This window comes from Zea mays, chromosome 5 (genome assembly GCF_902167145.1).
Source record: "Zea mays cultivar B73 chromosome 5, Zm-B73-REFERENCE-NAM-5.0, whole genome shotgun sequence".
In the NCBI taxonomy this organism is placed as follows: Eukaryota; Viridiplantae; Streptophyta; class Magnoliopsida; order Poales; family Poaceae; genus Zea; species Zea mays.
This window is the reverse complement of record NC_050100.1, coordinates 20852634-20879252: the sequence shown is the minus strand read 5'-3', so window position 1 is coordinate 20879252 and position 26619 is coordinate 20852634. Positions and strand designations below refer to the sequence as shown.

Below are 26619 nucleotides of genomic sequence, written 5' to 3'. Positions count from 1 at the left end.
ATCCTTTTCCTCCGAAGTCTCTTCGGCAACCTCCTTCTCTTTCCCGGGCACTAGGGCCAAGGTCTCTTTGGCAGCTGTAGCAGCTTCTTCCGCTACCATGTTCAAGATCATCTTATCAATATCAAAAAAGTGCCTTCTTGATTTGTATCTTCGGCCGTCTCAGCTTCGGCAGTTGCAGCTTCGGCGGGGACAGCCTCGGTTGCTGCGGTAGCTTTGGCAGCCGGTGTTTTTGATGCCAAGGCTGGCGGTGGCGTTTCTTCAATAGCATCAAAAACAGTAATGATCCTTCGCCTTTTTTCCGCGGGCTTCTTGATTGCCGCAGGCTCCTCCTTCTTCTGTAAAAGCTTCATCAGTTGTGGCCCTAGTGGACTTAGCTTGAGAGGTAAAGATTCGGTCATTACCTTTAAAATTTCCTCCACATCAGCGGCAGGAGGCGTTGAAGGAATTTCTTCCTCTATATCAGCTGTTTTTGGCTTCGCATCTGAAGTTTTTCTTTTCTTTGGAACAACCATCTTCGGCTCAGGGTTGGATTTCTTCTTTTTCAAAGCTTTCTCATCTTCTTCTATCATCCTAGCAGCTTGCCTCTTCATTACACTGACAACTCTTTTTCGCTTTGGCCCTTCGGCACCCTTACTTAACCGTTCATAGTCAGGATATTCAAATTTCAAGGCATCCATTACTCGGTCCAGCCTTCGTTTCGACCGGGTGTCGAAGGCCGCGATCATCAATTGATCTTCTTTCTTAGTATAGTTGCCCAAGATTTCATTACACATAGCTTCAATCGTATCCAACCATTCTTGGCAGGGTTCTTTGAAATGTTTCTTGAACTTGAAACGATAGGGCAGTCGAACAAGTTCATTCTTTTTCTTTTCTCCTTTAAGCTTCGGCATATTCCATTCCTTTAACGTTGGAAATACTCTATTGGCTAAGTATTCCTGCACCAAATCTCTAGTACCGATATGCTTAGACACAACTCAGAATTCACCTACAGTTGTCCGGCATGGTGATCCTTGCAGCATGTCACACAGAGGCCTAGTTAACCCGAAGGTTAGGTCCAGTGGGCTCTGAACTAACTTCTTCTTCTCATCAACCTTAACATAAAACCACCAATTCTTCCAGCCGGTTGGCCATTTGGTGCGGTAGCTGACCACCGGAGTCTTCATGTCTTTGCGGTAAGCAAAATTATAGCAGCGAAAATTCTCGTGTAGTCCATCTTCTCTAGCCTTCGTCTGATAATGAAGTTCGTGCACCCAGCAGAAGGCTTCGGCAAGCGGCTCCACTCCTTGGCTTCGAAGAGCCCAGATAAAGACGCTGAGCCTAACGATGGTGTTAGGAGTCAGCTGATGAAGATAAATTTTGAAATCATTCAAAACATCCCCAATCATTTCATGCAGAGGAAACCTCAATCCTGCTTTGAAAAAACTTCTATAAACTACCACCTCATCATTTTCTGGCTTCGGAATAGCTTCTTCCCCGCCAAAACGAATCAGCTTCTTCTCGACTTCCCCAAAGTAGCCTAGCTTTATCATCATGGGCATATCAGCTTCGGAGACAGTCGACTTCCCAAAGTCCAAGTGGCTGGGTTTGGGTGGCATAATGGTGTTAAAATCTATCTCTTCTTCACCAGCATCACCCTCTTCAATATCTGCATGTTCAGCTTCGGCGGCAGGTGCACCTTCGTCAGAGGCACCCTCTGTCACAACCAGTCCCGACTGCCTCATTACTTCGGAGATTGGGGCAGTCTCAGCAGCTTCGGCCTCCTCTCCGTCGCGCGTAATCCTAGCTATTCAACGCACCATGGCCATTTGATACTGAGTTCCTCACGGTTTTGACGAAGTTGATGACTTTTCGTAGCTTTGCCGAAGCTCCCTCTTATGACGAAGCTAAAGCAAAACGATGCTTTGATTGAGAATACGATGAATAAGCTTCGGCTGTGGTCAAATTTTTCGGCGGCACAACAGTGCAATAGTAATAAATGTTGTGGTAACTTCACACCTACCCGTCTGTTTATATAGTGCTGCGGGTGGGAAGGTAAATCGTCAAACCGCTCGTACCCGCTGAACAATCGCCCGCACCCACTGAACGGTGGACCATAGTGCGCGAGAAGGCGAATCACCAGATCGCGCGTACCCGTTGTATGGTGGGACCACCTTGCACTCGGAATATTTAAATCATTTCTCGACAACGAGCTCAGGAAGGTGTTTTTCGGACCTTCGGCATTCCGAAGCCTAAGAGAATTTTTCACGGGTCGAGCTCGTTACGAAAAACGATCTGGCACCGTGAAGGGGCTACTGTTGGGGGTCTGCTTCGTTGTCGAAGGTCCTGTAAGAAGAAACACCTTCGAAAGATCAACACAGAAGCAAAGCCGAAGTTATCATCCGGGAAGCTTCGGCATAGTGACACGCCTCAAGATGAAGGGTGGCACCGACTTAAAGATGAAAAGACCAATTGACCCATGATAATCTATGTCATGATTGTAACCGGTTGTAAAGGACACGAATGTAAATCCACATAGGTTACGCCATGTGCCTATAAATAGATGAACAGTACACCCGTACTGTTCACGTTGACTTGTACTCGCCCGTGCATTACGTTTGTACTATTTCATTCTGTCAAGCCGAAGGTACAAATGTAGTTCTATATTATTACTGTTTATTCATGATATAATAAAGTTGAATTGATAATGTTATATAGTTATTCATGTTGCTTTCTATGTCTTGCATGCTTCTTTTTTCATTAATGCATACTGCAATCATGAAGGTATGTTATTCATGGTCTTCGTCTGAAGATCATTATATCCTAAGGGAAATAATGCTTCGAAGGACGAAGGACATTAACATTTAACATTTTGTGTTGCCTTGTTCTTAACTCATACATTTGAGAACAAGTCCCCAACAGTAACCGGGAGCTGGGAACTTGGCCACGTTCCTCGTTCCGGAAACGTTCGTTTCGTTCCGAAAACGTGGGAACAATCTCGTTCTAGTAGTGTTAAATCCTAGGAGGTGTTTGGTTCATGTATTTTCAACCCGTATCCATTCACAGCGGCATCAAATCACTGCACTCACCGTTTGGTTCGACGCGCGCGTTATTGCTTCACGCGGTATTGGTTCCGCGCCTTTGCAATCGTGATACCGCTCGTCTACGGCGTTTTCGGACTGCGGCCTCGCTTGGATCCTGCGTGCTGTAAACAAACAAAGCCAGGTAACAATTGCCTTGTATCGGATAGCGCCGGGATGTCATTGCAATCCCGTTGCTGTCGCATGAAATGAACCAAACAACACCCTAGTTTTTGTAGTGTTCCGCGTACCATGTTTCCGTTGCTCGATCTCATCGATCCGAGAACCTGGTTACTAAGGATTCCACAGCCGATTGAACCCTGCGTCGTGCTCCCTCGCATGCGAAATCGAGTGGCAGGGAGGACTGGGCGCGAAGGGAAATCTTAGGCGCGAGAACAGAGACAACCAGGTGGATTGGGGGTAGGGATGAAAATGGTTTCGGAATTTTTCGGAATTCCGGAAACCGATTTCGAAATTTTTCGATCGGATTCACCAGTAACGGTATTTTTCGAAAACGGAATCGGTTTTCGGAATTTTCTATCGGAATCGGTATCGGAATCGACGTGGTGTTTTACCGACCGTTTCCATCGGTTACCGGTTTTTGTCGGAAATTACCGGATTTGTGTCTCGGAAATTTCCGGAATTGTGTCTCGGAATTTTTTCGAAATTTTCCAGCATGTGATTTTTTCGCATCGCCTGTACATCTCTGGATAAGGATTATTTATTTTTGTACTTTTTGGACGCTTTAAGATTTTTTTGGGGTTAGATGGTATTGGAAGGCAGTTGAGATTAATGATTTGGTCTCTCGAACGAATCCACCATTTTCTATGCACATATTATGTATTAGTAATATATAATGATAAAGAGCCGACAGTCTATCTTTTCCACACACTAGATTTTAGGGTTTTCCTGTGAGGCTGTGAAAAAACCCTTTATGTGTGGAAAAAATATTTCATGAGTAAGCATGCCATGTCAACTAAATCGAGTGGATATTGTGAATTGTGAACTTTGAGTCTATGAACTTGTGATCTTTATGAACTTGTTATACTGTGAACTTGTGATCTTTGTAAACTTTTTATATTATAAATTTGTGACCCTTGTGAACTTGTTATATCATGAATTGTGAACTTGTGGTATTTGTGATCTTTTGTCAATTTTGTTTTATTGTGAAGTCTGATATGTTTACCGATCGTATTTTAGATTTCGACCGTTACCGGTGTATTTTCGGCACCGAACTTTCGTTTCCGATGTTTCCGAAATACCGATATCGTTTCCGTTTCCGGAGTTACCGTTTTCGATTTTGTTTCCGATAAAAAAATGAAAACGGTAATAGTTTTAGTGTTTACCGACCATTTCCGACCGTTTTCATCCCTAATTGGGGGCTCGCGCGCCTGGGAATGTTTGTGCGGGGATGGGTCATTATTCGTGTGGGAGAATGCCTTGGTAAATGTTGGATGATATTTTCTCTTTGTTTTCCTAAAATAAGTATTGAGATCGGAGTTTTTAGAAGCTATTTAGATGCTCTAACATCACCACTATCACAAAAATTAGTATTTTTATAAATTTATCTAATTAAATATAAAATGATTTGCATTTTTTCACGGAGAGAGCAAGTATTATAGAGCCCACGAGGTGCCGGTTGGCATCGGACTTTCGAAACGGCTTCTGGGCATGGCAATGGCATACATTGGGCCTGCTGACGAGTAGGCGGTCACTCCACTCACTCGCGGCAGTGGTCTGACGCCGTGACGACCAAGCGGCCAGATCAGAGAAGTCGTCGCGGAAAAAGCGCGCACGGCGCACCGAAAGGGCGGCCTGATGACGAGACTTCACAAGGATGGCCTTCGCTTCCGTCCGAAGTCTCCTCGCTGCCGGGGTGTCAAGGGAGGGCGGCCCCAGCACAAGCGCCGCCCATTGATCGCTTTCCTCTCCTTCCCTCTCCCCTCCCAGTCGCTCGCCTAAACCTCACCAGCGACCAGTCGCCATCACCATGGATGGACCCGCCTCCCCCTCCGCCGCCGCCGAGACTGATACGCGGGGAGGAGAAGCTCCATCCAAAGCCAAGCGAGGCAATGGTACGATCAACGAAAACTGATGCCACCTACTCTGCTTCGGTTCGTACTAGTGGTACCTTAGTTCGACAGGTGTTTACTCTCTCCCTAGATGAAAACGATGTCCTTACTGAGATCTATAGTCACTGTGCTTTTTCTTATAACGATAGTTTTAGTTCCTTTTTGAAAACCCCTCTTGTGATTACTGTTTGCTACTGTGGTTGTATTCTAGTGTAATAACAATCTCATAACTGCCTCGTTCTCGTCATAAGTTACTTATAACTTACGGTGATTTGTGAACTATCGTTATGAACTAGTTCGTGTAACGGTGTAAGATCAGCTTCTGGGTCCTGAAAGGAGTACGGTGCTCATGTGCATAGGGATATCCATCTCACATCCAACAGCAACAGCCAATTTTACGAGGAAGCCCTCCCACCTGCTGCGTTAGATATGAGATGGATATTCTAAATTTAAAATGTGCACGTGAACATCATACCCCTTTGGCTCTTTGAGCACCAGATAAGTTCCCTTCGACGAAATGGAACCTCACCCTTTCCAAACTGATGTCATATTTTTGCTTAGTGTCAAGGATATGCTTAATGTTAGATTTGTGTTAATGAATTCACGATGCTTTCTGTTTCTCATTCAGCCGAGGAGAAATATCAACATGGACAACCGGTTTACTTTCCTGAGGAACTAATGGACAATTGGGTTTCTTTTTCTCTTCGTGGCTTGTATTATTGCTACAACATCTCGTTGCAAGGGTCTTGCAACACAACTGCTGATCCAACGGACATAATTTTAGCTGTCAAATGTGACATGGGGCCTGACTTCTTTCGGTACTCTTTTAACTTGGGTGGTACTGATATTACCATTAAGTACCTGTACAAGATTCATCTGAATCAGGAACAGGTATATATGGAATGATGTTATCTTTTTTTCTTAATACCAGGCTCCTGTTTTAGTTTCTTTTATCAATACATGTTAGTTTTGGAAGTGTGAGAGATCTTCTACATTAATGCTGTGTACAACAACCTTTTTTCAGGTACTTTTTGCTAGAAGATTCCAGATCACGGTTCTTTCTTTGCTCATTAACAGTAACAGTTCGGAGGTCAGCAATGCTATAAAATACTTCCGTGAATGGCAGGTAGATTTGGGGGTTGTCTATCTACTTCTGCCCACAGCGTCAGGCAAAATTGATTGGTGCGGTATCAAGTTCTCAACATCATCAGCATATGATGTGACTGATAAAAATATGAGACATTGCCATTCTTGTAAAGATGCTGATATACTGCAGACAATGGATGACCCTTGCTGCAGGTGCATACTTCAGAATTCTGTTGTATATGCCCCTCGTGAACGAAAATTTTATATTATTACAGGACTTGACTTAAATGCAAACCAACCTCTGGATTTGAACAATAGGAGTGCTGTTAGCTGCAAAAGGTACTAAAGATTAGATTTATGTTTGCCCTTACATTTGTTACATGTTCCTCTAAACGGTAGAATTTACATCCAAAAGTCGGTATTCTTTTTGTATGCTCTGGATGTGGCCTTCGTTTGACCTCTGAAAGTAAACCACTGTTGGTCGCCAGTGGATTATTCACAGTGCAAAACTTCCTCTACAAATGCTACGGAAAAAGGAAAGGTGGTTTTCTGTTGACAGTACTGAAATTTTTGCCTCTTGATATCTTGTTCTAACTGCGTTATAAATTTTCAACTATTTTAAGGTCAAATCCAGGAACTGCAAAATTTATTTATTTTTATATGAAAATGAATTGTTGCTTATTGCTTACAAGCAAAGTGGATGATATTTGTATGTGTCCTTACAAACTTTCCAGGGTCTATATCCATCGAGAGTTTGTAGCACTCTTCCAAACATTCCTTACAACTAATCCAACTGCTAATTATGTGTCTCAGTTTTCTAATGTTACATTCTTCTTTGCAATTGGAATTAAATTTGTATCATACACATTTGATCTAAAAATGTTCATATCAATGATTAATATTTACCCTTTACCGAAAGGGCGTCATACCATACACTATTTCGATAAAGGACATAAATAAATAAAACAAATAGACTACAAATTCAAATTTGAATAACTTAAAAATACTATCATGTCTTTGTCAGTTTAATATTTATGTTTTTCATAGATATGGTTTCATGCATAATCCAGTTCATCCGAGAGCTTTAAAAATTATGGGAAGTATTCATCTAGACTCTTCATGTATCGGCTCCACCAAGCCTCAAAGATAAATATAATCTATAGGGTGTAACTCAATTTCTCTTCTTTGCTAATTTGATACATTGTATTTTCTTACTTGCATATTGTTTCATGCATGAACTGGTTCTCCCAAAAGCCTAAACAATTTAGTAAATATGAGCAATATTGTTATGAACGGCCGCCACTACAGGCGCCGGATAACAGCAGAGGCAACGGATAGACATGCAAATTAGTTGGATAAGGATCTACACATGCAGATTAGCTGGATAAGGATTAGAAGATTAAGGGATAAGATTTGTTAGAGAGAAAAGAGGGATTTGATCTCATTAGATAAGTACTAGAAGGGAGTATAAATAATTGTAAGCACCACCCTATATGGAATTAAGTAGAAACAATTATAGTTTCCAGCTTCCCTCTGGGAGCTGGGAGAAACCCTAGCCGCCACTGTTCATCGCGCTACTGTTCATCGCGCTACTGTTCATCAGTGTGTTCTTCCGTTCAGCAGCCCATCTCCCTCTTTCCCTGCGCCCAGCATCCACGGCGCCCAAACACAGCCGTGGGCGTTTCCTCCCTCGCCCAGTCCCCTCACACTCATACAACCTAAGGCCAATCCGTGGTAGGGATCTTATTCCTATCAATCTGGTATCGGCTATGTCCAGCGATCCGTCCGCGCCGCTGCCCTCCTCGCCATCAGCGTCGTCGCTTTCTCAGGCGTCGGCGTCGCTGCCATTAGCCGCGGTGCCGTCCACGGTGCCATCCACCGGTTATGTGCCGCCAGGCACCTCATCTGTTCCCCTGACCCTAGATTCCCTCGCTGAAGTAGTCCGGGAAATTTCACGGAACATGGCTGTCATGCAGGGAAACATGATCGCGATGCAGGGGAACATCTCCTCCATCCATACCTACATCACCGGCACCAGAACCCACCGCTGCCTGCCTCCACCACCATGCCACTACCGCCCAGCCCATCTGCGCCGCCGCCCACCGCATCTCTCCCAACATCCGCCGCTACCGCATCCTCCATGACCGGGGCTGCGCCTGGCGTACCGTTGCACTTAATGCAGTGGCCCCGATCACCGTCGCAAGTCCCGTCATATGTGCTGCAGCCGCCGATCTACTCTACTCCGGCGACCATCACGTCGTCGGTGGTGCAGTCTGAAGCCCCCCACGCGCCGGCCTCTGGGAGGGTCTTCTACGGAGGCGTCGAGGGAGTCCTCTTCCATGAACCCACGACCCAGACAGCCTCCTCTGGGGTCGTCGAGCCCGCTGCTGGCCTGGGCTATAGCCAGGCGGCACAGACTCCCCCTCGCTGCTACAAGATCGACTTCCCCACCTATGATGGCAGCGTTGACCCCCTAAATTGGTTGAACCAATGCGAGCAGTTCTTCCGGGGCCAGCGCACCCTGGTGACTGACCGCACTTGGCTCGCTTCGTATCACCTGAAGGGCGCTGCGCAGACTTGGTATTACGCCCTGGAGCAAGACGAGGGCATGCCAACGTGGGGACGCTTCAAGGAGGTCTGTACCCTTCGGTTTGGGCCGCCTGTTCGGGGCACCCGCCTGTCCGAACTTGCCCGCCTGCCCTTCACCTCGACGGTACAGGACTACGCCGACCGCTTCAACGCTATGCTCGGCCACACGCGCAAGCTCGACGCGCAGCAGAAGGCCGAACTCTTCGTCGGCGGCCTCCCCGACCACATCCGGACTGATGTGGCCATCCGAGACCCCCAGGACCTTCAATCAGCGATGTACTTGGCGCGTGCTTTCGAGCAGCGTGCAGCGGCGCAGACCACTCCGCCTCCAGCGCGCGGGTTTCGGCAGTCTCGCGCGGGACTGCCAGCACCGCCGCGTCCGCTGACTGCTCCGCCAACCGCTGCAGCGCAACCAGCAGGTACAGCCGCCCCAGCGCGACCGTTCCGTCGGCTTACGCTGGCCGAGCAGCAGGAACGACGTCGTCAAGGGCTCTGTTTCAATTGTGATGAGCCCTATGTGCGTGGGCACGTGTGTCCCCGCCTCTTCTACTTGGAGAACGACGACTACATCGACGACGAGCCCCAAGAGGAGGGAGCTGACCTACAGATCGCGCTCGAGCAGGAGCCACCCTCGCGCGCCGCGGCCATCATTCCGACGGTCTCGCTGCACGCATTGGCAGGGGTGCGCACACCAAACGCCATGTTGCTGCCCGTCTCCATCAATGGCCACCGTCTTGTGGCCCTCGTCGACTCCGGCTCCACCACCAACTTCATGTCGGTGGGTCTGATGAGCCGCCTGCAGCTGCCATCCACGCCACACCCCACCATCAAAGTGCAGGTGGCCAACGGTGACAACATATCGTGCCAAGGTATGGCGCGGAGCGTCGACCTGCGGGTGGGCACCGAACAGTTTTCCATCGACTGTATCGGCCTCACCCTCGGCACCTTCGACGTCATTTTGGGCTTCGAGTTCCTGCGGCTGCTGGGGCCGATCCTCTGGGACTGCGACCACCTGTCCATGTCCTTCACCTAGGGGGGCCGCCGCATCATTTGGTCCGGCCTGGGGGCGCCCGGCGCGGTTCCCCCACAGCCGGCTGCGTGCGTGGTGTCTAGCACGCCCACACAGCCGCTCCTCGACGATCTTCTTCGGCAATTTGAGCTGGTCTTCGCCGAGCCGCAAGGGGTGCCACCCGCCCGCCCCTACGACCACAGCATTCATCTTCTTCCGGGGGCGGCACCGGTGGCGGTTCGGCCCTACCGTTACCCCCAGCTCCAGAAGGATGAGTTAGAGCGTCAGTGCAGCGCCATGCTCGCCCAAGGGATCATTCGCCCCAGCACATCGCCATTCTCTGCCCCGGTCTTGCTGGTCCGCAAGCCCGACAACTCGTGGCGGTTCTGCATCGACTACAGGGCCCTGAATGCTAAGACATCGAAGGACAAGTTCCCTATTCCGGTGGTCGATGAGTTGCTCGATGAGCTGCATGGCGCCCACTTCTTCACCAAGCTCGACTTGCGCTCGGGCTACCATCAGGTGCGCATGCACCCCGCTGATGTCGAGAAGACGGCGTTCCGGACACACGAGGGACACTATGAGTTCTTGGTCATGCCGTTTGGCCTCTCCAACGCTCCGGCGACCTTTCAAGCCCTCATGAACGACGTCCTCCGCCCCTATTTGCGCAAGTATGTGCTTGTGTTCTTTGATGACATCCTCATCTACAACAAGACATGGGCGGAACACCTCCAGCACATCAGCATCGTCCTCCACGCCCTGCGCGACCACCAGCTACATCTCAAACGCTCCAAGTGCTCCTTCGGGGCGCGCTCGGTGGCATACCTCGGGCACGTCATCTCCGCCGCGGGGGTGGCCATGGATCCGGCCAAGGTGGAGACCGTCTCCTCGTGGCCATCACCGCACTCCGCTCGTGGCCTGCGGGCCTTCTTGGGCCTCGCCGGCTACTACAGAAAGTTCATCCGCGACTTCGGTGTCATCGCGGCACCTCTCACGCGCCTTCTGCGGCGCGATGCCTTCACCTGGGACGACGACACCCAGGCCGCCTTCCAGCAGCTGAAAACAGCCTTGACCACGGGTCCGGTCCTTCAGATGCCTGACTTCGAGAAGACCTTCGTCGTGGACTGCGACGCCTCCGGTACGGGCTTCGGCGCCGTCCTTCACCAAGGCGCGGGACCGGTGGCGTTCTTCAGCCGTCCCTTTGCGGCGCGACACCTCAAGCTTGCCGCTTACGAGCGGGAGCTGATCGGCTAGGTTCAGGCGGTGCGCCATTGGCGGCCCTATCTTTGGGGTCGTCATTTCGCCGTCCGCACTGACCACTACAACTTGAAGTACATCCTCGACCAGCGACTGTCTACAGTGCCCCAGCACCAGTGGCTGAGCAAGCTCTTCGGCTTCGACTTTGAGGTTGAGTATTGTCCGGGCCGCCTCAATGTCGCCGCGGACGCACTGTCCCGCCGCGACGCCGAGCTACTCCAACCATCCGCAGGGGAGCCGGGGGCAGCAGCAGCCCTGGCCCTCTCTGGTCCTTCGTTCGCCTTCCTCGACGACATCCGCCGCGCCACAACGACATCCCCAGACAGTAGCCGCCTGTGCCAGCAGCTCCAGGATGGTACCTTGACCGCCCCATGGCGCCTGGAGGATGGCCTCCTTCTTCACGGCTCGCGCGTCTATGTACCGAACGACGGCGACCTCCGACATAAGGCCATCCTCCTGGCCCACTCGGCGGGGCATGAGGGCATTCAGAAAACCCTCCATCGCCTCCGCGCCGAGTTCTACGTTCCTGGCGACCGCACCTTGGTGGCTGATTGGGTGCGGACGTGCACAACGTGCCAGCGAAACAAGACAGAGACCCTGCAGCCGGCGGGGCTGCTGCAGCCCCTCCAGGTGCCGTCCCAGGTGTGGGCTGACATCTCCATGGACTTCATCGAGGGGCTGCCTAAGGTGGGCGGCAAATCGGTCATCCTCACGGTGGTCGATCGCTTCTCCAAGTACGCCCACTTCATTCCGCTCGGCCACCCGTATACGGCGGCATCGGTTGCGCGGGCCTTCTTCGATGGCATCGTCCGGTTACACGGGTTCCCCTCCTCCATCGTCAGCGATCGGGACCCTGTGTTTACCGGACACGTCTGGCGCGACCTCTTCAAGTGCGCCGGCGTCTCCCTCCGCATGAGCACGGCGTTCCATCCACAGACAGATGGCCTGTCCGAGGTTGTCAACAAGGTAATTGCCATGTACCTTCGTTGTGTGACAGGTGATCGGCCTCGGGCCTGGGTGGACTGGCTCTCTTGGGCGGAGTACTGCTACAACACCTCGTTCCACACCGCCCTCCGTGCCACGCCATTTGAGGTGGTGTACGGACGCCCCCCACCGCCGATCCTGCCATACCAGCCCGGGTCCGCACGGACGGCAGCGGCGGAGGAGTTGCTGCGCGACCGGGACAACATCCTTGCGGAGGTCCGACAGCGCCTCGTTCAGGCGCAACAGCTGTCCAAGCGGTACTACGACGCTGGTCATCGCGACATGGAGCTGGCTGTCGGGGATTGGGTGTGGCTGCGCCTTCTACATCGGCCCATGCAGTCCCTAGAGCCACGCGCAAAAGGGAAGCTCGGCCCTCGCTACGCCGGACCGTTCCGAGTCCTGGAGCGCATCGGCAAGGTGGCATACCGGCTGGAGCTACCAGAGGGAGCCCGCCTGCACGACGTATTTCATGTGGGCCTCCTCAAGCGCCACAAGGGTGAACCGCCGGAGCAGCGTGCGGGGTTACCCCCTGTCCAGGATGGCAGACTACTACCGGCGCCGCTGAAGGTGCTGCGTGCTCAACAGCGGCGCGGAACGTGGCACATTTTGGTGCAATGGCAGGGCCTATCTCCGGAGGAAGCTACATGGGAGCCGCTCGACGACTTTCGGGGCCTCTACCCCGACTTCCAGCTCGAGGACGAGCTATTTGCGCATGCAGGGAGAGATGTTATGACCTTAGTGACAGGGAACGGGGAACGATGGCGCGTTCCGCGTTCCCGGAATTTCGTCCCGAAACGAGGAACGCGAACGAAGGGGAACACTACAAGAAACGCTCGCGGAACGCCGTTTATAGAAGGTAGGAACGCTTACCTTAGGAAGTCGCCCCGCCGTGCTTGGCCGCCGCGCCGCCGCGCTTGGCCGCCGCGCTGGGACGACGCTCTGGGACGTTGCGGGCGTTGCCGGCCGCCGCGCTTGGCCGCCGCGCTTGGCCGCCGCGCTGGGGCGATGCGGGCGTTGTCCGGCCGCCGCGCTGGGACGCTGCCGTCGCCGCCGCGCAGTGGGGAAGACCGGATCACCGGAAGAGGCAGAGGAATCGCGCAGTGGGTAGAAGAGGCAGAGGAATCGCGCAGAGGAATCGCGTGGTGGGGAAGAGGAAGAGGAATCGCGCAGTGGGGAAGAGGAAGAGCGCAGTGGGGAAGAGGAAGAGCGCAGTGGGGAAGAGGAATCGCGCAGTGGAGGAGGTCGCGCCGTCGCGGTGCAGTGGAGGAGTCGCGCACTCGCGCTCGCAGTGGAGGAGTCGCGCACTCGCGCTCGCAGTGGAGGAGATCCGTCGGTCCGTCCAAGGTCGCAGGAAGCTGAGGGGTTAGGCATGGAGCGCGTAAGAAGAGGAAGGGATTATCCATGTCTGGAGCACGTTAAGTGATTAGGCAGGGAGCCGGCCGCGTACTGCCTGCTATTTAAATAGAACTCCATCCACTGATGCACAGCAGTACAGCACCACAACCCAACTCAAACCTCAACATAGACATGGTTTTCGGTTCTTCAAGCAAAAGAAAGCGTGCGGATGAAAAAGAAGATGATGATGTGCAAGTCGTCCATGAGGTGCCTGTAGATATCCAAGATGGTGGTGCAGACGCAGACAGTGGTGACGAAGATGGAGCTGCGGCTACTGGTACGAAACATCCACTTCTAGATGAAATTAATATTATTGGTGTTCCGAGTGGAAAAAATGTTGGTGGAACAAAGGAGTGGCAGTGTAAACATTGCAAGAAATCGTACAAAGGAAGTTTAACTAGAGTTCGTGTTCATTTGCTTGGTCCATTACCTGGTAAAAAAGCACAAATTGCACGTTGTATGTCATTGCAAAACGATCCCAACAAGAGCAAAGCTTTGCGGGAAAAGGTGAAAGAAGCTGATAGTAAAGGATTTCATATGAGATCAACATCAGGGACGACCACTCCGAATCCGTTGACAAAATCGTTTGGAGTAGCCCAAAGGGAGTCTGTCGATATGGAAATTACCAAATTTTTATGTGCCAACGGTATTCCATTCAATGTGTTGAGGAGCCCTCAATTTTCACAAATGATAATGGCAATAAAAAATGGTCCAAAAGATTATAAAGGTCCGTCGAGTGAAAAGGCAAGGACAACTCTCCTAGATGCATGCAAGAGAAGTGTGGAGACCGACTTAGCACCACTTAAAAGTACATGGTAAGTTCTTAATTTTATTGTCTTTTCATTGTATGATTTTTTTCTCCAAAAACTCACTTTTAATCATGCATTAGGTTGACACAAGGTGTTTCGGTTGTGTCCGATGGATGGACAGATATAAAAAACAAGCCCCTAATCAATGTGATTGCGTCGAACAGTCGAGGTTCATGTTTCTTATATGCAGAAGATTTCTCTGGAGTTGAAAAAACCGGTGAAGCTATTGCACAATATCTCTTGAAGGCTATTGATGAAATTGGACCAGGAAATGTCCTTCAAGTGGTAACGGACAATGCTGCTAATTGCAAAGCAGCTGGAAAGGAAATTGAAAAAGTAAGTCACATATTTTGTCCTTCAAGTGTTTTTTATCTTGGATTTTCCCTAATCATATTTTGTTTGATTACAGGTGCATAAGCACATTTTTTGGGCCCCATGCGTTGTTCACACGCTAAACCTTATATTCAAGGATTTTGCTGTGAAATTTCCATGGATGCTTGACACATATAAGACTGGAAAAGCAATTGTCAAGTTTTTTCAGAATCATTGCCATTGTTTGGCAATGTTTAGAACCAACTCTCGTTTGGACCTACTTAAGGTGAAAAAAACTCGATTTGCTTCACATTACATATTGCTTCAAAGACTCATAACATGTAGAGAAGCACTTGCCACCACAGTAGTCACAAGGCAGTGGAAAGATTGGGTAAATACTTGCACTAATGATGTGAAGCACCAAGCAAGGGTCATTGTCCTAACAATAAATGATGACAGCTTTTGGATGGAGGCTGAAAATATAATTGCTATCACAGAGCCAATATACTCCGTATTAAGGTTTAGTGATGGAGAAGGTCCAAAGATGGGAGAAATCTACGAGAGAATGGATTGCATGGTTGGTGAAATAAAAGATATAATGACAAAAGATGATAACCCGCATAAAGATGATTTTGTTGAGGTTGAAAGTATCGTTATGCGCCGTTGGGAGAAGATGAATCTTCCCCTTCATTGCTTAGCATATGCCTTATGCCCAAAATTTTATCATCAACAATACCTCAACACCCCAGCTCCTGGTGGCACCATAAGGCAAGCTCCTAATACAGATAAGGAGGTTATGACTAATGTGCTTGAAGCTTTTAGTAAAATTGCAGATTCTCCAAGGGAACAACAAGTTTTGAGGGAGCAATTTAATGCTTTTATTATGAAGAAGGGAATGTTTGCGCTGCCACCCGTTCAATTGGATGCATTTACCATGGAGCCGATTGAATGGTGGGTAAGTTATGGTTCTGAGACTCCAGATTTAGCTGAGGTTGCAAAAAAAGTTTTATCTCAACCCATCAGCAGTTCATCGGCCGAGAGAATTTGGAGCACATTCAGCCATATCCATAACACCAAGCGCAATAGGATGAACACTACCACTGCAGATAAATTAGTCTCCATTCACTCCAATTTGCGACTTTTGTCAAGATCAACAGATGGCTACAAACATGGCGCACATGCTAAATGGGACATTGATCCAGAAGACTCTTCTATCTAAGCTTTGCAAGAAAGTGATTATCGTTACCGTTATATATATATATATATATATATATATATATATATATATATATATATATATATATATATATATATATATATATAAGCTAAGACACTATGACTTATCATTATCGGGATCCCATCATTATCAATTATATATACATATATTATATATTATGTACGTGTCATTGGTTGTTTCAATTATGCATCGTTCCATGTTCCATTACAATCGTTCCCTAACTGCGTTCCTAAATCGTTGGGAACACGTTCCACGCATCGAATGAACGTGGATCAGCTGTATACCCCTCAACGTTCCATGTTGCTTTAACAGACGTACCGCGTTCCTCGTTCCCGTTCCTCGTTCCCAACGTTCCGGGAACCTTGTCACTAAGGTTATGACCGACCGCCACTACAGGCGCCGGATAACAGCAGAGGCAACGGATAGACATGCAAATTAGTTGGATAAGGATCTACACATGCAGATTAGTTGGATAAGGATTAGAAGATTAAGGGATAAGATTTATTAGAGAGAAAAGAGGGATTTGATCTCATTAGATAAGTACTAGAAGGGAGTATAAATAATTGTAAGCACCACCCTATATGGAATTAAGCAGAAACAATTATAGTTTCCAGCTTCCCTCTGGGAGCTGGGAGAAACCCTAGCCGCCACTGTTCATCGCACTACTGTTCATCGCGCTACTGTTCATCAGTGTGTTCTTCCGTTCAGCAGCCCATCTCCCTCTTTCCCTGCGCCCAGCATCCACGGCGCCCAAACACAGTCGTGGGCGTTTCCTCCCTCGCCCAGTCCCCTCACACTCATACAACCTAAGGCCAATCCGTGGTAGGGATCGTATTCCTATCAAATATACTTCAAGATCACTTGTTATGGTTGCTAGATCGGTGAGGAATTGGAGAGGGGTATCGATGGGCAGGAACGCCGGCCGGGGGGGGGGGGGGGGGGGGGGCTCTGCCCACGACTGAGCAAGAGGAGGGTTTCTCCCCTCTAATTCTTGCCTACTTTATTTCTCATCCATTTATTACATAAATAGGTCGGTTGGCCGCCCCTGTCTAGCTAAAGATCATTATCTCCTTAAAACTCTTCTAAAAACTCTCAACAAACTAACTGATAACCTTCCTAGATAATCTCAACTAATCTTCTAATCTTATCTCTAACTATCCTTATCTAATCCCCCTTAGAGGGCCCATGGCTGCTACTGTCGCAGCCCCTCCGTGGGCCTCCTTAGGCCCTGACATCACTCATGTCTAGGCTCCATATATGCCTAGTTGTGGGATCGAGGCAAGATGGAATTCTTTTCCTCAAAATTATGCCAACCAAATCTTGAAATCCGAACCTTCGACTCTGAACATTTTTAGTCTCAGTCACTGAATTTTATTCCAGCAACATGATGTATATGCACATACATTTGGTGTAAGTGGTTTAATGGGCCTCATGAGCCAAACACATACACAAATTTATCCAAAGTATTTTCTTAAGGATCAAAGTATTTGTTTAAATAATTACTTTCATTACAAATGTTCTGGAAACAACCTCCAGCATATGTTGGTGAATGAGGGCTTCACAGCAAGTTAAATTTTTAAGAAGAACGAGAAGCTGAATTATGTAAACATGTGGCAAGTAGGGATGGCAAAAAAACTCATGGTTCACTAGCTTGCTCGACTCGTGGTCAAATTAGCTCGACTCGACTTGGCTCGTTAACATAACAAGCCAGCTTACACTAGCATTTGAGCTCGTTACGTTAATGAGCTAGCTTGTGAGCCAGTTTGTGAACCACACGACCAAGCATACGTACACACAGTTCAGATTCTTCTATGTTTCTCTCACATTATCTCCCATCTAACTTGAGCAAGGCAAATGCCATTGATGACTGATCACCACACCCATGTGAGAGGCATACTTACATTTTTAAGATAAAAACATTAGGACTTTTCCTCTGTGTGACTTCTCTACTGCCATCCATGTTCCCACTCATATCTTCTCACTCTCACCTCAAGAAGACCATACGCCGCCTCCCAAGTTCCAAGTCTAACACGTGCCAGGTCACCAACATGCAGGGTCGCAGGTGATGCTCTCCATCCTATATTGTCTTGCATAAGTGGTGCACTTAGCCTTAGCTCGATCGCATGTCTTCTCTACCTTCGTCGTCTGTTACCTATCTGCATGTTCCCAAGCCGAAGACCTAGAAATATCGAGCATGGATCCAAGGATGTCACTGAAAAGACTAGCGACATTATCTTCGGCACGTCCGATACCTGCCCACATGTTCCCAAGCCGGAAGCCTAGGACCTTAGTAACTGGGAACGTGGTCACGTTCCTCGTTTCAGGAACGTTCGTTCCGGGAACGTGGGAACAATCCCGTTCCCGTAGTGTTAAAACCTAATTTTAGTAGTGTACCGTGTACCACGTTCCCGTTCCTCGATCCCATCGATCTGGGAACCTAGTTACTAAGCCTAGGACTGTCGAGCATGGATCCAAGGATGTCGCTCAAAAGACTAGCAGCATTATCTTGGGCGCATAGGAGGTGGCATGACCTCGCCATGCGTAGAAGTCGATTCAATTTTTCTATTTGATTTATGTTATGATTCAACAATTCCAGTGGTTTATGGTATGTCTGGGCAATTGGATTTTAGGGAGTGTTTGGGATGGCTCCAGATTCCAGCTCCAGTGTGGAGCTGTAGTTTATAATATCAATTTTAATAGTTTTAAAAATATTTTCAATCGAAATAATAAACAAAATGACTTATCTAAATGTCTTTTAAAAGCTTATGGCTCCAGTTTCACGATTTTTTGGAGCACCTAATGACCTGCTCCACCAAATTTTGTGGAGCTGGAGCTGTCCCAAACAGGGCCTTAATTATTTTTCTTGACTAGGGTTAGATTAGGAGCTATATAGTCTACCGCCGATATTTCTTTCGGATTTTTTTGTCAATGTCTATTTGAGCCCAGGAGCTGAACAAACCAACTTGGGCTGATAAATAAGATGAGCCGAGCTAGCTCGTTAGTTTAATGATCCGAGCTTTTCTGTTCTTTTAAACTCAAATGCATGCCCTCCTAAACCAATGCTTAGTACTGCCCCCATTTATTTTTATAAGGTGGGCACTAATTTTAAGATTCAAACTTTGTAATTACAACCAACAATTAGGCTTACAAGATGTAAACTTTGTTATACAAAAGTGACATCATTGGTTTAGTATTTGAAAAACTACATATGGTTATAATTTTGTTGCCAGAAACATTGTAGTATAAGAAAAAATATAGGTCAAAGTATAGTTTTGGAAACCACACCTAGTCAAACCGCACCTTATACTGAAATGGAGGGAGTAATTAGTAAAGTAAATTCCAGGCACATGTAATTTTCTACTCTCCAAAGACAGAGAATGAGGTTAGAAGTTAGAGCTGTAACCTGTGATCCTGCTGCTGTTAATAGGCTATTATGATGTTAACTTATCTTTTTCCTTCCTTCAGAACCTACGAGTGTTAAGTTGCCACCTGAACTCTGCAAAATAGTCATGGCACCGGTGTCAGCAAATACTTTGTTCAGCTTCTCATTTGTGCCTTCCATAATGTACCGTATCCAGTGTCTGCTTCTTTCTGCAAAGTTGAAAATCCAGTTGGGCCCAAGAATGCAACAGTTCAACATAACAGCTATGAAGGTTCCCTTTTTCTCAGCAGTTATTTACTCCACTAATAGCCGTAGTAGTTGACTAGATACTAGGGTCATGAGCTATTGAGCTTACAAGTTACAAAAGAATTTCAGTTGCTCTTATTTTGTGGAGGTGTTGAGAATAAAGGCTTGCCAATTGGCAATGTTCATGCATTACTTTACTAGACCTAAAGAACAAAAGTTTTATTTTGAAGAAAAAAAAATAGATGGCTTGCTTGTACTATGCTTAATTTTTAACTAATAGCAACATGCTACTGACATTACTACAGTTTGTTCCTTGGCTAATTCTTAAACTTTTTCGTTTCCTATGAATTTGAAGTTGCAAGCTGCATCATCTGCAGATTCTGGAAGCACTTACAACAAAGGAATGCCAGGAGAAATTTTCAATGGAATCATTAGAAACACTTGGAGATTCTTTCATTAAGTATGTTACAGGCCAAAATCTTTTTAACAAATACAAACATCGAGAGGACATGCTAACCTCTATGAGAGAAGAAAAGGTCTCCAACCCAGCTCTATGCCAGCTAGCTTGCAAAAGCGAAATTGTGGTACTGAAAATTTTCTAATATGCTTTGCATGACTATTTTTAACTTAGTACTGAAGTGTAATAGTTGGTTAAACTTTCTGGAGTAAAATGCAGTAGTGGTCCTCAAACTTGGCACGCTGTGTCACATGGGTTCCCGAACTCAGAAAACCAGAAAAACGGGTCTTGTGACTTGATTGGCTCATGCAAAACCGTCCAAAACCGGGTTTGCTCAAACCGGATGCCGACATGGTGTGACACGTTGGAGTTGGAGCACACTAATGAAAAATCAAGGACCCCAAGTGATGCAACATGTCAAGTTCGGGGACCCACCTCTTTCACCATTGTTGTTTGTCTTGACGGCAGATCTTCTTCAGAGTATTATCAATAAAGTCAGGCATCTGAACCTGCTTCAGCTACCTCTGACAGCCAGATGTGGACATGACTTTCCTATTGTTCAATATGCTGATGACACTCTTTTGATAATGGAAGCCTGTCCAAAGCAGTTATTTTTCCTAAAAGCAATTCTCAATTCCTTTGCAACTTCAACTGGTCTCAGGGTGAATTATAACAAATCAAGTATGTATCCGATCAATGTTAACCCTGGGAAAATGGAGATTCTATCAAGAACATTGAACTGTCAGACCGGATCGATGCCTTTCACCTACCTTGGACTGCCACTGGGTCTTTCAAAGCCACAACTTCAGCACTTTTTACCCCTAATTCAAAGAATTGAAAAGAGACTGTCATGTTCCTCTAATTTCCTATCTCAAGCTGGGCGATTGGAGTTGGTCAACTCGGTTTTCTCAGCTTTACCAACCTTTTTTATGTGCACGTTTAAGATCCTAGTTTCTACCATTAAGCAGATAGACATATACAGGAAACATTGCCTTTGGAGAGGGAATGACACAAACTCCAAAAAGCCACCACTAGTTGCATGGTCCATGATTACTAAGCCGAAAGACAGTGGAGGTCTTGGGGTGATTAGGTTGGAGACCCAGAACGAAGCGCTCCTCCTGAAATACTTGCACAAGTTTTTCAACAAACATGACTTACCGTGGGTAAATATCATTTGGAATAATTACTATATGTCTGGCAGACTCCCTAGTCATAGAAGAATTGGCTCTTTTTGGTAGAAAAGTCTGCTGAACCTTCTGCATAATTTCAAGGGATTGACATATCCAACCATCGGTAATGGTAGAACCATCCTTTTCTGGGAAGATTTGTGGAATAGTGGTATTCCAAACCAGCAATATCCAGAATTATTCTCTTTTGCATGCAACACAAAACTTTTATTGAAGAGGCTAAACAACAAGAACATCTATTTCAAAATTTTCAGCTACCCCTTTCTAAGCAAGCTTATGAACAGTATTTGGAGTTAAATGAAGCTTGGGATCAAATCACCATAAATAACTCGAAGGACAGATGGAGATATATTTGGGGTTCAGATATCTATTCAACAAAAAAGACCTACAGACATCTAATGGGGCATTCAAACGTTCATACTATTTATAAGTGGCTATGGAAAAACAAATGTCAACCAAAGCATAAAGTCTTCTACTGGTTATGGCTAAAAACAGACTTAACACAAGGAATATGTTGAGAAGAAAGAACATGACACTTGAGTCGTATTCGTGTGAAAACTGTATCTGGCAAAAGGAGGAAACTCTATATCATCTGTTTCTTAGATGTAACTTTGCAAAGGCCTGCTGGAATTCCATTGGTATGACCCCTCCTAGAATCGCTCATCCGGAAGAGGCCTCGGCTAACCTCAAGCAACAACTCAATGTTCCTTTCTCTATGGAGATAATTATCCTCATGACATGGAGTATCTGGAAATGCCGAAATGCATGGTTATTTGAGAACAAAGACCCAACAGTGCAGCACTGCAAGAATGAATTCACAAAGGAATTACTTCTGGTCATCCACAGAGCTATAGGAAAATATGACACCTCAATCCCGGACTGGCTTAATCAGTGGCAGTCTTAACTATATAGCTCCTCTGATTCATCTTCTCAACTTCCTCAATTAGAATTTCCCTACACATAGTCGTCTCTTGTACATACGATGCGTTGTAATTTTACATTATTAATAAAAAATTTATAGTAGGGGTTTTCCCCTCCTGATCTTTCAAAAAAAGTTCGGGGAGCCAAGTGACTCCAACGTAGCACGCCACATCGGCATCCGTTTTGAGCAAATCCGGTTTTAGATGAGCCACCAAGTTTCAGCACCTGTTTTTTTTTAGTTTGAGGACCCAAGTGACACATCGTGCCAAGTTCGAGGACTACCACTGCATTTTATTCAACTTTATGAGTGAAGTAGTATGTAATTGAAATTCAACACTTACCATAGAGGTAAGGAATCCTGAGCTTGGAACCTAGTTTGTTGCTTTATTTTAATCAAGGGAAAAGTCCAAATTACTCCCCCCCCCCCAACAGTTTGGCCTATGTCCTAACAGTTTGTTCAATTTACTCCCCTAACTATTACAGTTGGTCCATTTTACCCTCTAACAAGAATTAAGTATTTGCTTTGTCATCTCCCTGAGCACATAAATTAATTTATATGTTTGCTTTCAGGTTTATATAACTGTTTTTTTCTTGGTTGGCAGGGATACATTCGAGGTGAACTATTTAACCCCCAAAAATGGACCATTCCAGGGTTCGGTTATGACTCACGCGGTAACAACAAGGTTTTCTTCCGAGCAACCAATAATATGTACAGTCTGAAGAAAATATCCATAAAAAGCAAGAGAATTGCTGATACAGTGGAAGCCTTGACTGGGGCCTACCTCAGTACTTGTGGTGAACTGGCTGCAGTTCATTTTATCAAAGCACTAGGAATGGATGTTGAACTGCATAGTAAAATGCAAGTTGAAAGGACTATTACAACAAAATCTGAAGAATTAATTGACGCGGAAAGCTTGCAGACAATGCTCAAATATGTGTTCTATGATACTTCACTGTTAGTAGAAGCATTGACACATAGTTCTTACAATATTACTGGTATTACAGCTTGCAATGAGGTTAATCTCGATGACTTAATGCACTTCAATCTTCAGTACCAATTCATTATATTTTTTCATATTTAATTGCAAACAGTTCTTCTTAAAAGTTAACAATGTTTTTGCAGTTCAGTATTCTGCACCATTGTGATGGGTAGTAGTTCAGTAGTTTTTCAGTTAATCCAAAGGGCGTGAATGTAACAGAAAAACTAACCACAGCCATGGAATCGGCATGTTATTGAACCGTTCTTCTAATGCTTGTCTGAGGAAAAAACAATGTTTTGCAATTCTTTTGTGCACCCTTGACATGCAAGAACATAGATGAAATTGTCCATTCAGAACTATTAAAGCTGGCTAAATAATACCAACAGGAATGAAGTCTAAAAGTTTACCAATAGGAGAGAATCTGATAAGTTCATATGTAGAACTATAATAGATTATTATTTTATTAGCCCTTTTATGAACTTCTTTTAACACAAATGGTATTTTACCCCAGATGGCTTTTTATGGGTCAACTTAAAGTTCGTGCCTGTGTGCAGAGGCTTGAATTTCTCGGAGATGCTGTATTGGACTACATCTTAACTTATTACTTTTACAGAAAATACCCCAATTGTACACCAGCACTGTTGACAAATCTACGAAAAGCTTCTGTGAACAACTGTTGCTATGCACATGCAGCTGTTAAAGCAGGGTTACACAAGCACATTCTTCATTCATCGTCAAAACAGATGGTTAACGATCTTGAGAATTCAGGGCGGTCATTTTCAGGCCCATCACATGGTTGGGAAGCTGGCATTAGTCTCCCGGAGGTGTGTCTTTTTTGAATGTTCAGCATTTTCTAGTTTTGTTTAAAACACATGTTTCGTGCATCCTAGGCCCATGAAAACACACATGCCCTATTTTTGCTTGCATTGAACATATATACTCCCTCCGTCCCGATTTATTATTCATTTGACCTTTTTTATAACAAGTTTGACTAACTCGTCTTATTCAAAAAAATTGAAAAAAAACAAAAATTTCATTATGGTTTTGCTTATTATCAAGTAAAATCAATATGACTTAATTTTTTTCATTTTTTCATGAATTCTTTGAACAAGACGAGTGGTCAAAGTTGGGGTTAAAAAAGTCAAACGAATTATATTTTGAAACAGGAGTACATACCAAAAAAATTTAACATTTTTCTGTTTCATGTTTCTTGGATAAATTAGTTATTAGCTGGCTGAAATTGGCTAGCAGTTATGTTCAGCTTTCATTAATTTTTTTCTCTCGTACAGTATTATCATTTCTCATGGCAGAAAACTACCACTCTGCCAGTAACGAGGCAGATGGTTCTGTAGGCTCCGAATGAATCTGGTTTATATAATAACATTTGAAATGGCAACGTGGAATATGGATTAACAGTGTGGTTTGACCTGGTTTCCACCCTTTTTTTTGTAACTGAAACCTTCGAACTTTCTCAATTGGTGCTATATTCTGTTTACCCCTCCCGTTTGTTTTCCATTTTCCTGTGTTTTCAATAAAAAAAACACAGGATCTCGCAGATTTGTTTGAAGCAATAGCTGGCGCAATTTACGTGGACAGCGGGAACGACAAAGAGGTTGTCTGGAGTGCCATCAGGCGGCTACTGGAACCTCTTGCCACCCCCGGGACCATGGAGCCTGACCCCGTGTCGGAACTGAAGGAATTATGCGAGCACAAACACTACCCTAAGCCATCGTACTCTCCAACTCGTGACAGTGTAGCTGGAGTGACAAGGGTGGTTGCACAGGTGACGGCTGCGCGGACTGTGTACTCCGGGACTGGAACAGGCCGCAACCAGGATGTGGCAGAGGTTCTCGCTGCAAAGGCTCTGCTCAAAAAGATAAAGGCCGCAGCAAGAGGATGAAGCTTGGACTTGGCTTGGACCGGGCGGGCATTTGATATTTGGGAATTTGCGCACATGATAGCTGTTCTCGCAGAGGTAACAAAACAAACTACTGTAGTATATAAATGTTGTGTATATGAATCAAGGACAGTTGAACTACCCTTGGTTTCGATAGCTGCAAAATACAAAACAAAAAAAAACTCGAATCTACTATGCACAGTGGCTTCATGTGGTGGACCCTTAATGAAATGATGAATTCTACGTGGCAATTGGAAAGGAAAACTATAATCCACTTCTGATAAGCCTAATCCAATCATGTGTTGAATCGTCTAAATTAATCTGACCCACGCACAGTGTTCCATAAAAAGTGTCATTTTCACTTTTCAAGAAATTTTAATTTTGACCAAACATATATATATATAAACGTCAATATTCGTGGTACATTATTAGTTTTATTAGATAAATCATTGAATGTATTTTTGTAATAAACTTATTTACAGACATGAATGTTGCTACGGTTTTCTATAAATCTGGTCACATAGACAGTGGTATCGAAGAGTAAAGAGAATTATACAATCCATTTCACAAATTAAGGCCTCTACATTTTGTCTAATCAAAACTGATGCAAATAATAAACCATCTATGAGCAACTATGGTTTTAACTATGCTGCTATCTCTACTGCAAAGAGTTATGTAACATATATTTTATAACTATTAACTAGCCTATCAACTAAGATGGAAAGGTAAAACACACAAGTTTTTTTAGTAATCCTTGTCAGAGCCCCTCGCAAGGATGTCCATGCAAGGACCAAGCTCCCAATTAGGTACCTCTATGTATAGGTGTAATCAGATTGAATACAGATGGATATCATTGAAACCAAATTTGTTTTCATATTTTTATTGGATTCGAATTCGAATATGGAGAGCTTTAGATACAAATATAAATATGGATGTTCCTGGATGCAAATACAGGTTGTGTGTCGAATATGGAACTAGTCGGGCATGGATAACGTCGGTATCAAAAAAAATTATCGGATATCATATAAGACATCATTCCACACATATCACGATTGTTGTAATCATTTAGCCACTTCTTGAGTCCAAACATTTTTTAGAATTATACATAGACACATGTTGTACCTTCGTAAAATTTTATGAATTTCAAATGCTATTTTTGTATTATTAATTTCTTTTTGCAAAAAATCATCAAAATGCAATGAAATTCATAAAATATTCTAGGGTCGAACAAAAATTTAAAATAAGTTACCAAGACTAAAAAAACATTCATAAGAAGATAACTTCAAGTCCCCACATAAATATAATAAAGTAAAGTATTGAGTATGTTGGATACTTACATTGATTTCATGTGTAACTCACCCAACAAGTGGAAGTGAAATAAAATAAACGCTAATATATTATGGATTCTATGGTCCAGATATTTTTAGGATTATATACGTACATATGTCGCGCCTCCATAAATGTTGATTAATTTTTTAGGCTATTTGTGTATTGTTAATTTCTTTTCATAGAAAATCATCAAAATACAATTAAATTCATAAAATATTCTATTATTGTCCAAAAATTGTAAACATATTACCAAGACTAATAAACATTCTATAAGAATATAAAATCAATTCCTCACATGCAAATGATAAAGTGAAGTATTTTTACTTATAATGATTTTCACGTGTAACTCATACAATAAGTAGAAGTGAAATAAAAGAAACAATGAGCTCTTGTGAATTTTATAGTCCAAATATT

At 45.3% G+C, this 26619-nt stretch overlaps 1 protein-coding gene across 7 annotated transcripts; it reads left to right on the top strand.

The window, feature by feature from the left end:
• Positions 1–4769: 4769 nt before the first annotated feature.
• On the top strand, positions 4770–25140 carry LOC103626078 (endoribonuclease Dicer homolog 2a). Of its 7 annotated transcripts, none has more exons than XM_008646454.3 (9): positions 4770–5131; positions 5757–6019; positions 6153–6553; positions 6682–6755; positions 19272–19459; positions 19812–20018; positions 22602–23015; positions 23534–23803; positions 24526–25127. In XM_008646454.3, exons 1-9 carry the CDS (start codon positions 5047–5049, stop codon positions 24877–24879), a joined length of 2256 nt encoding a protein of 751 aa, XP_008644676.1. In that variant the 5' UTR covers positions 4770–5046; the 3' UTR covers positions 24880–25127. The 7 variants fall into 7 exon arrangements, with proteins under 7 accessions (XP_008644676.1, XP_008644681.1, XP_008644679.1 ...); XM_008646459.3 differs by having other exon boundaries at positions 4823–5131; positions 24536–25140; XM_008646456.3 differs by having other exon boundaries at positions 4909–5131; positions 6255–6553; positions 24526–25140.
• The last annotated feature ends 1479 nt before the right edge of the window (positions 25141–26619 follow it).

Excerpts from the sequence above, each read along its gene's own strand:
- LOC103626078 (XM_008646454.3), top strand. The coding sequence starts at position 5,047 with ATGGATGGACCCGCCTCCCCCTCCGCCGCCGCCGAGACTGATACGCGG. Across the intron at positions 5,132-5,756 it reads CAAAGCCAAGCGAGGCAATG|CCGAGGAGAAATATCAACAT; the intron begins GTACGATCAACG and ends TTTCTCATTCAG. Across the intron at positions 20,019-22,601 it reads CTTGCAAAAGCGAAATTGTG|GGATACATTCGAGGTGAACT; the intron begins GTACTGAAAATT and ends CTTGGTTGGCAG.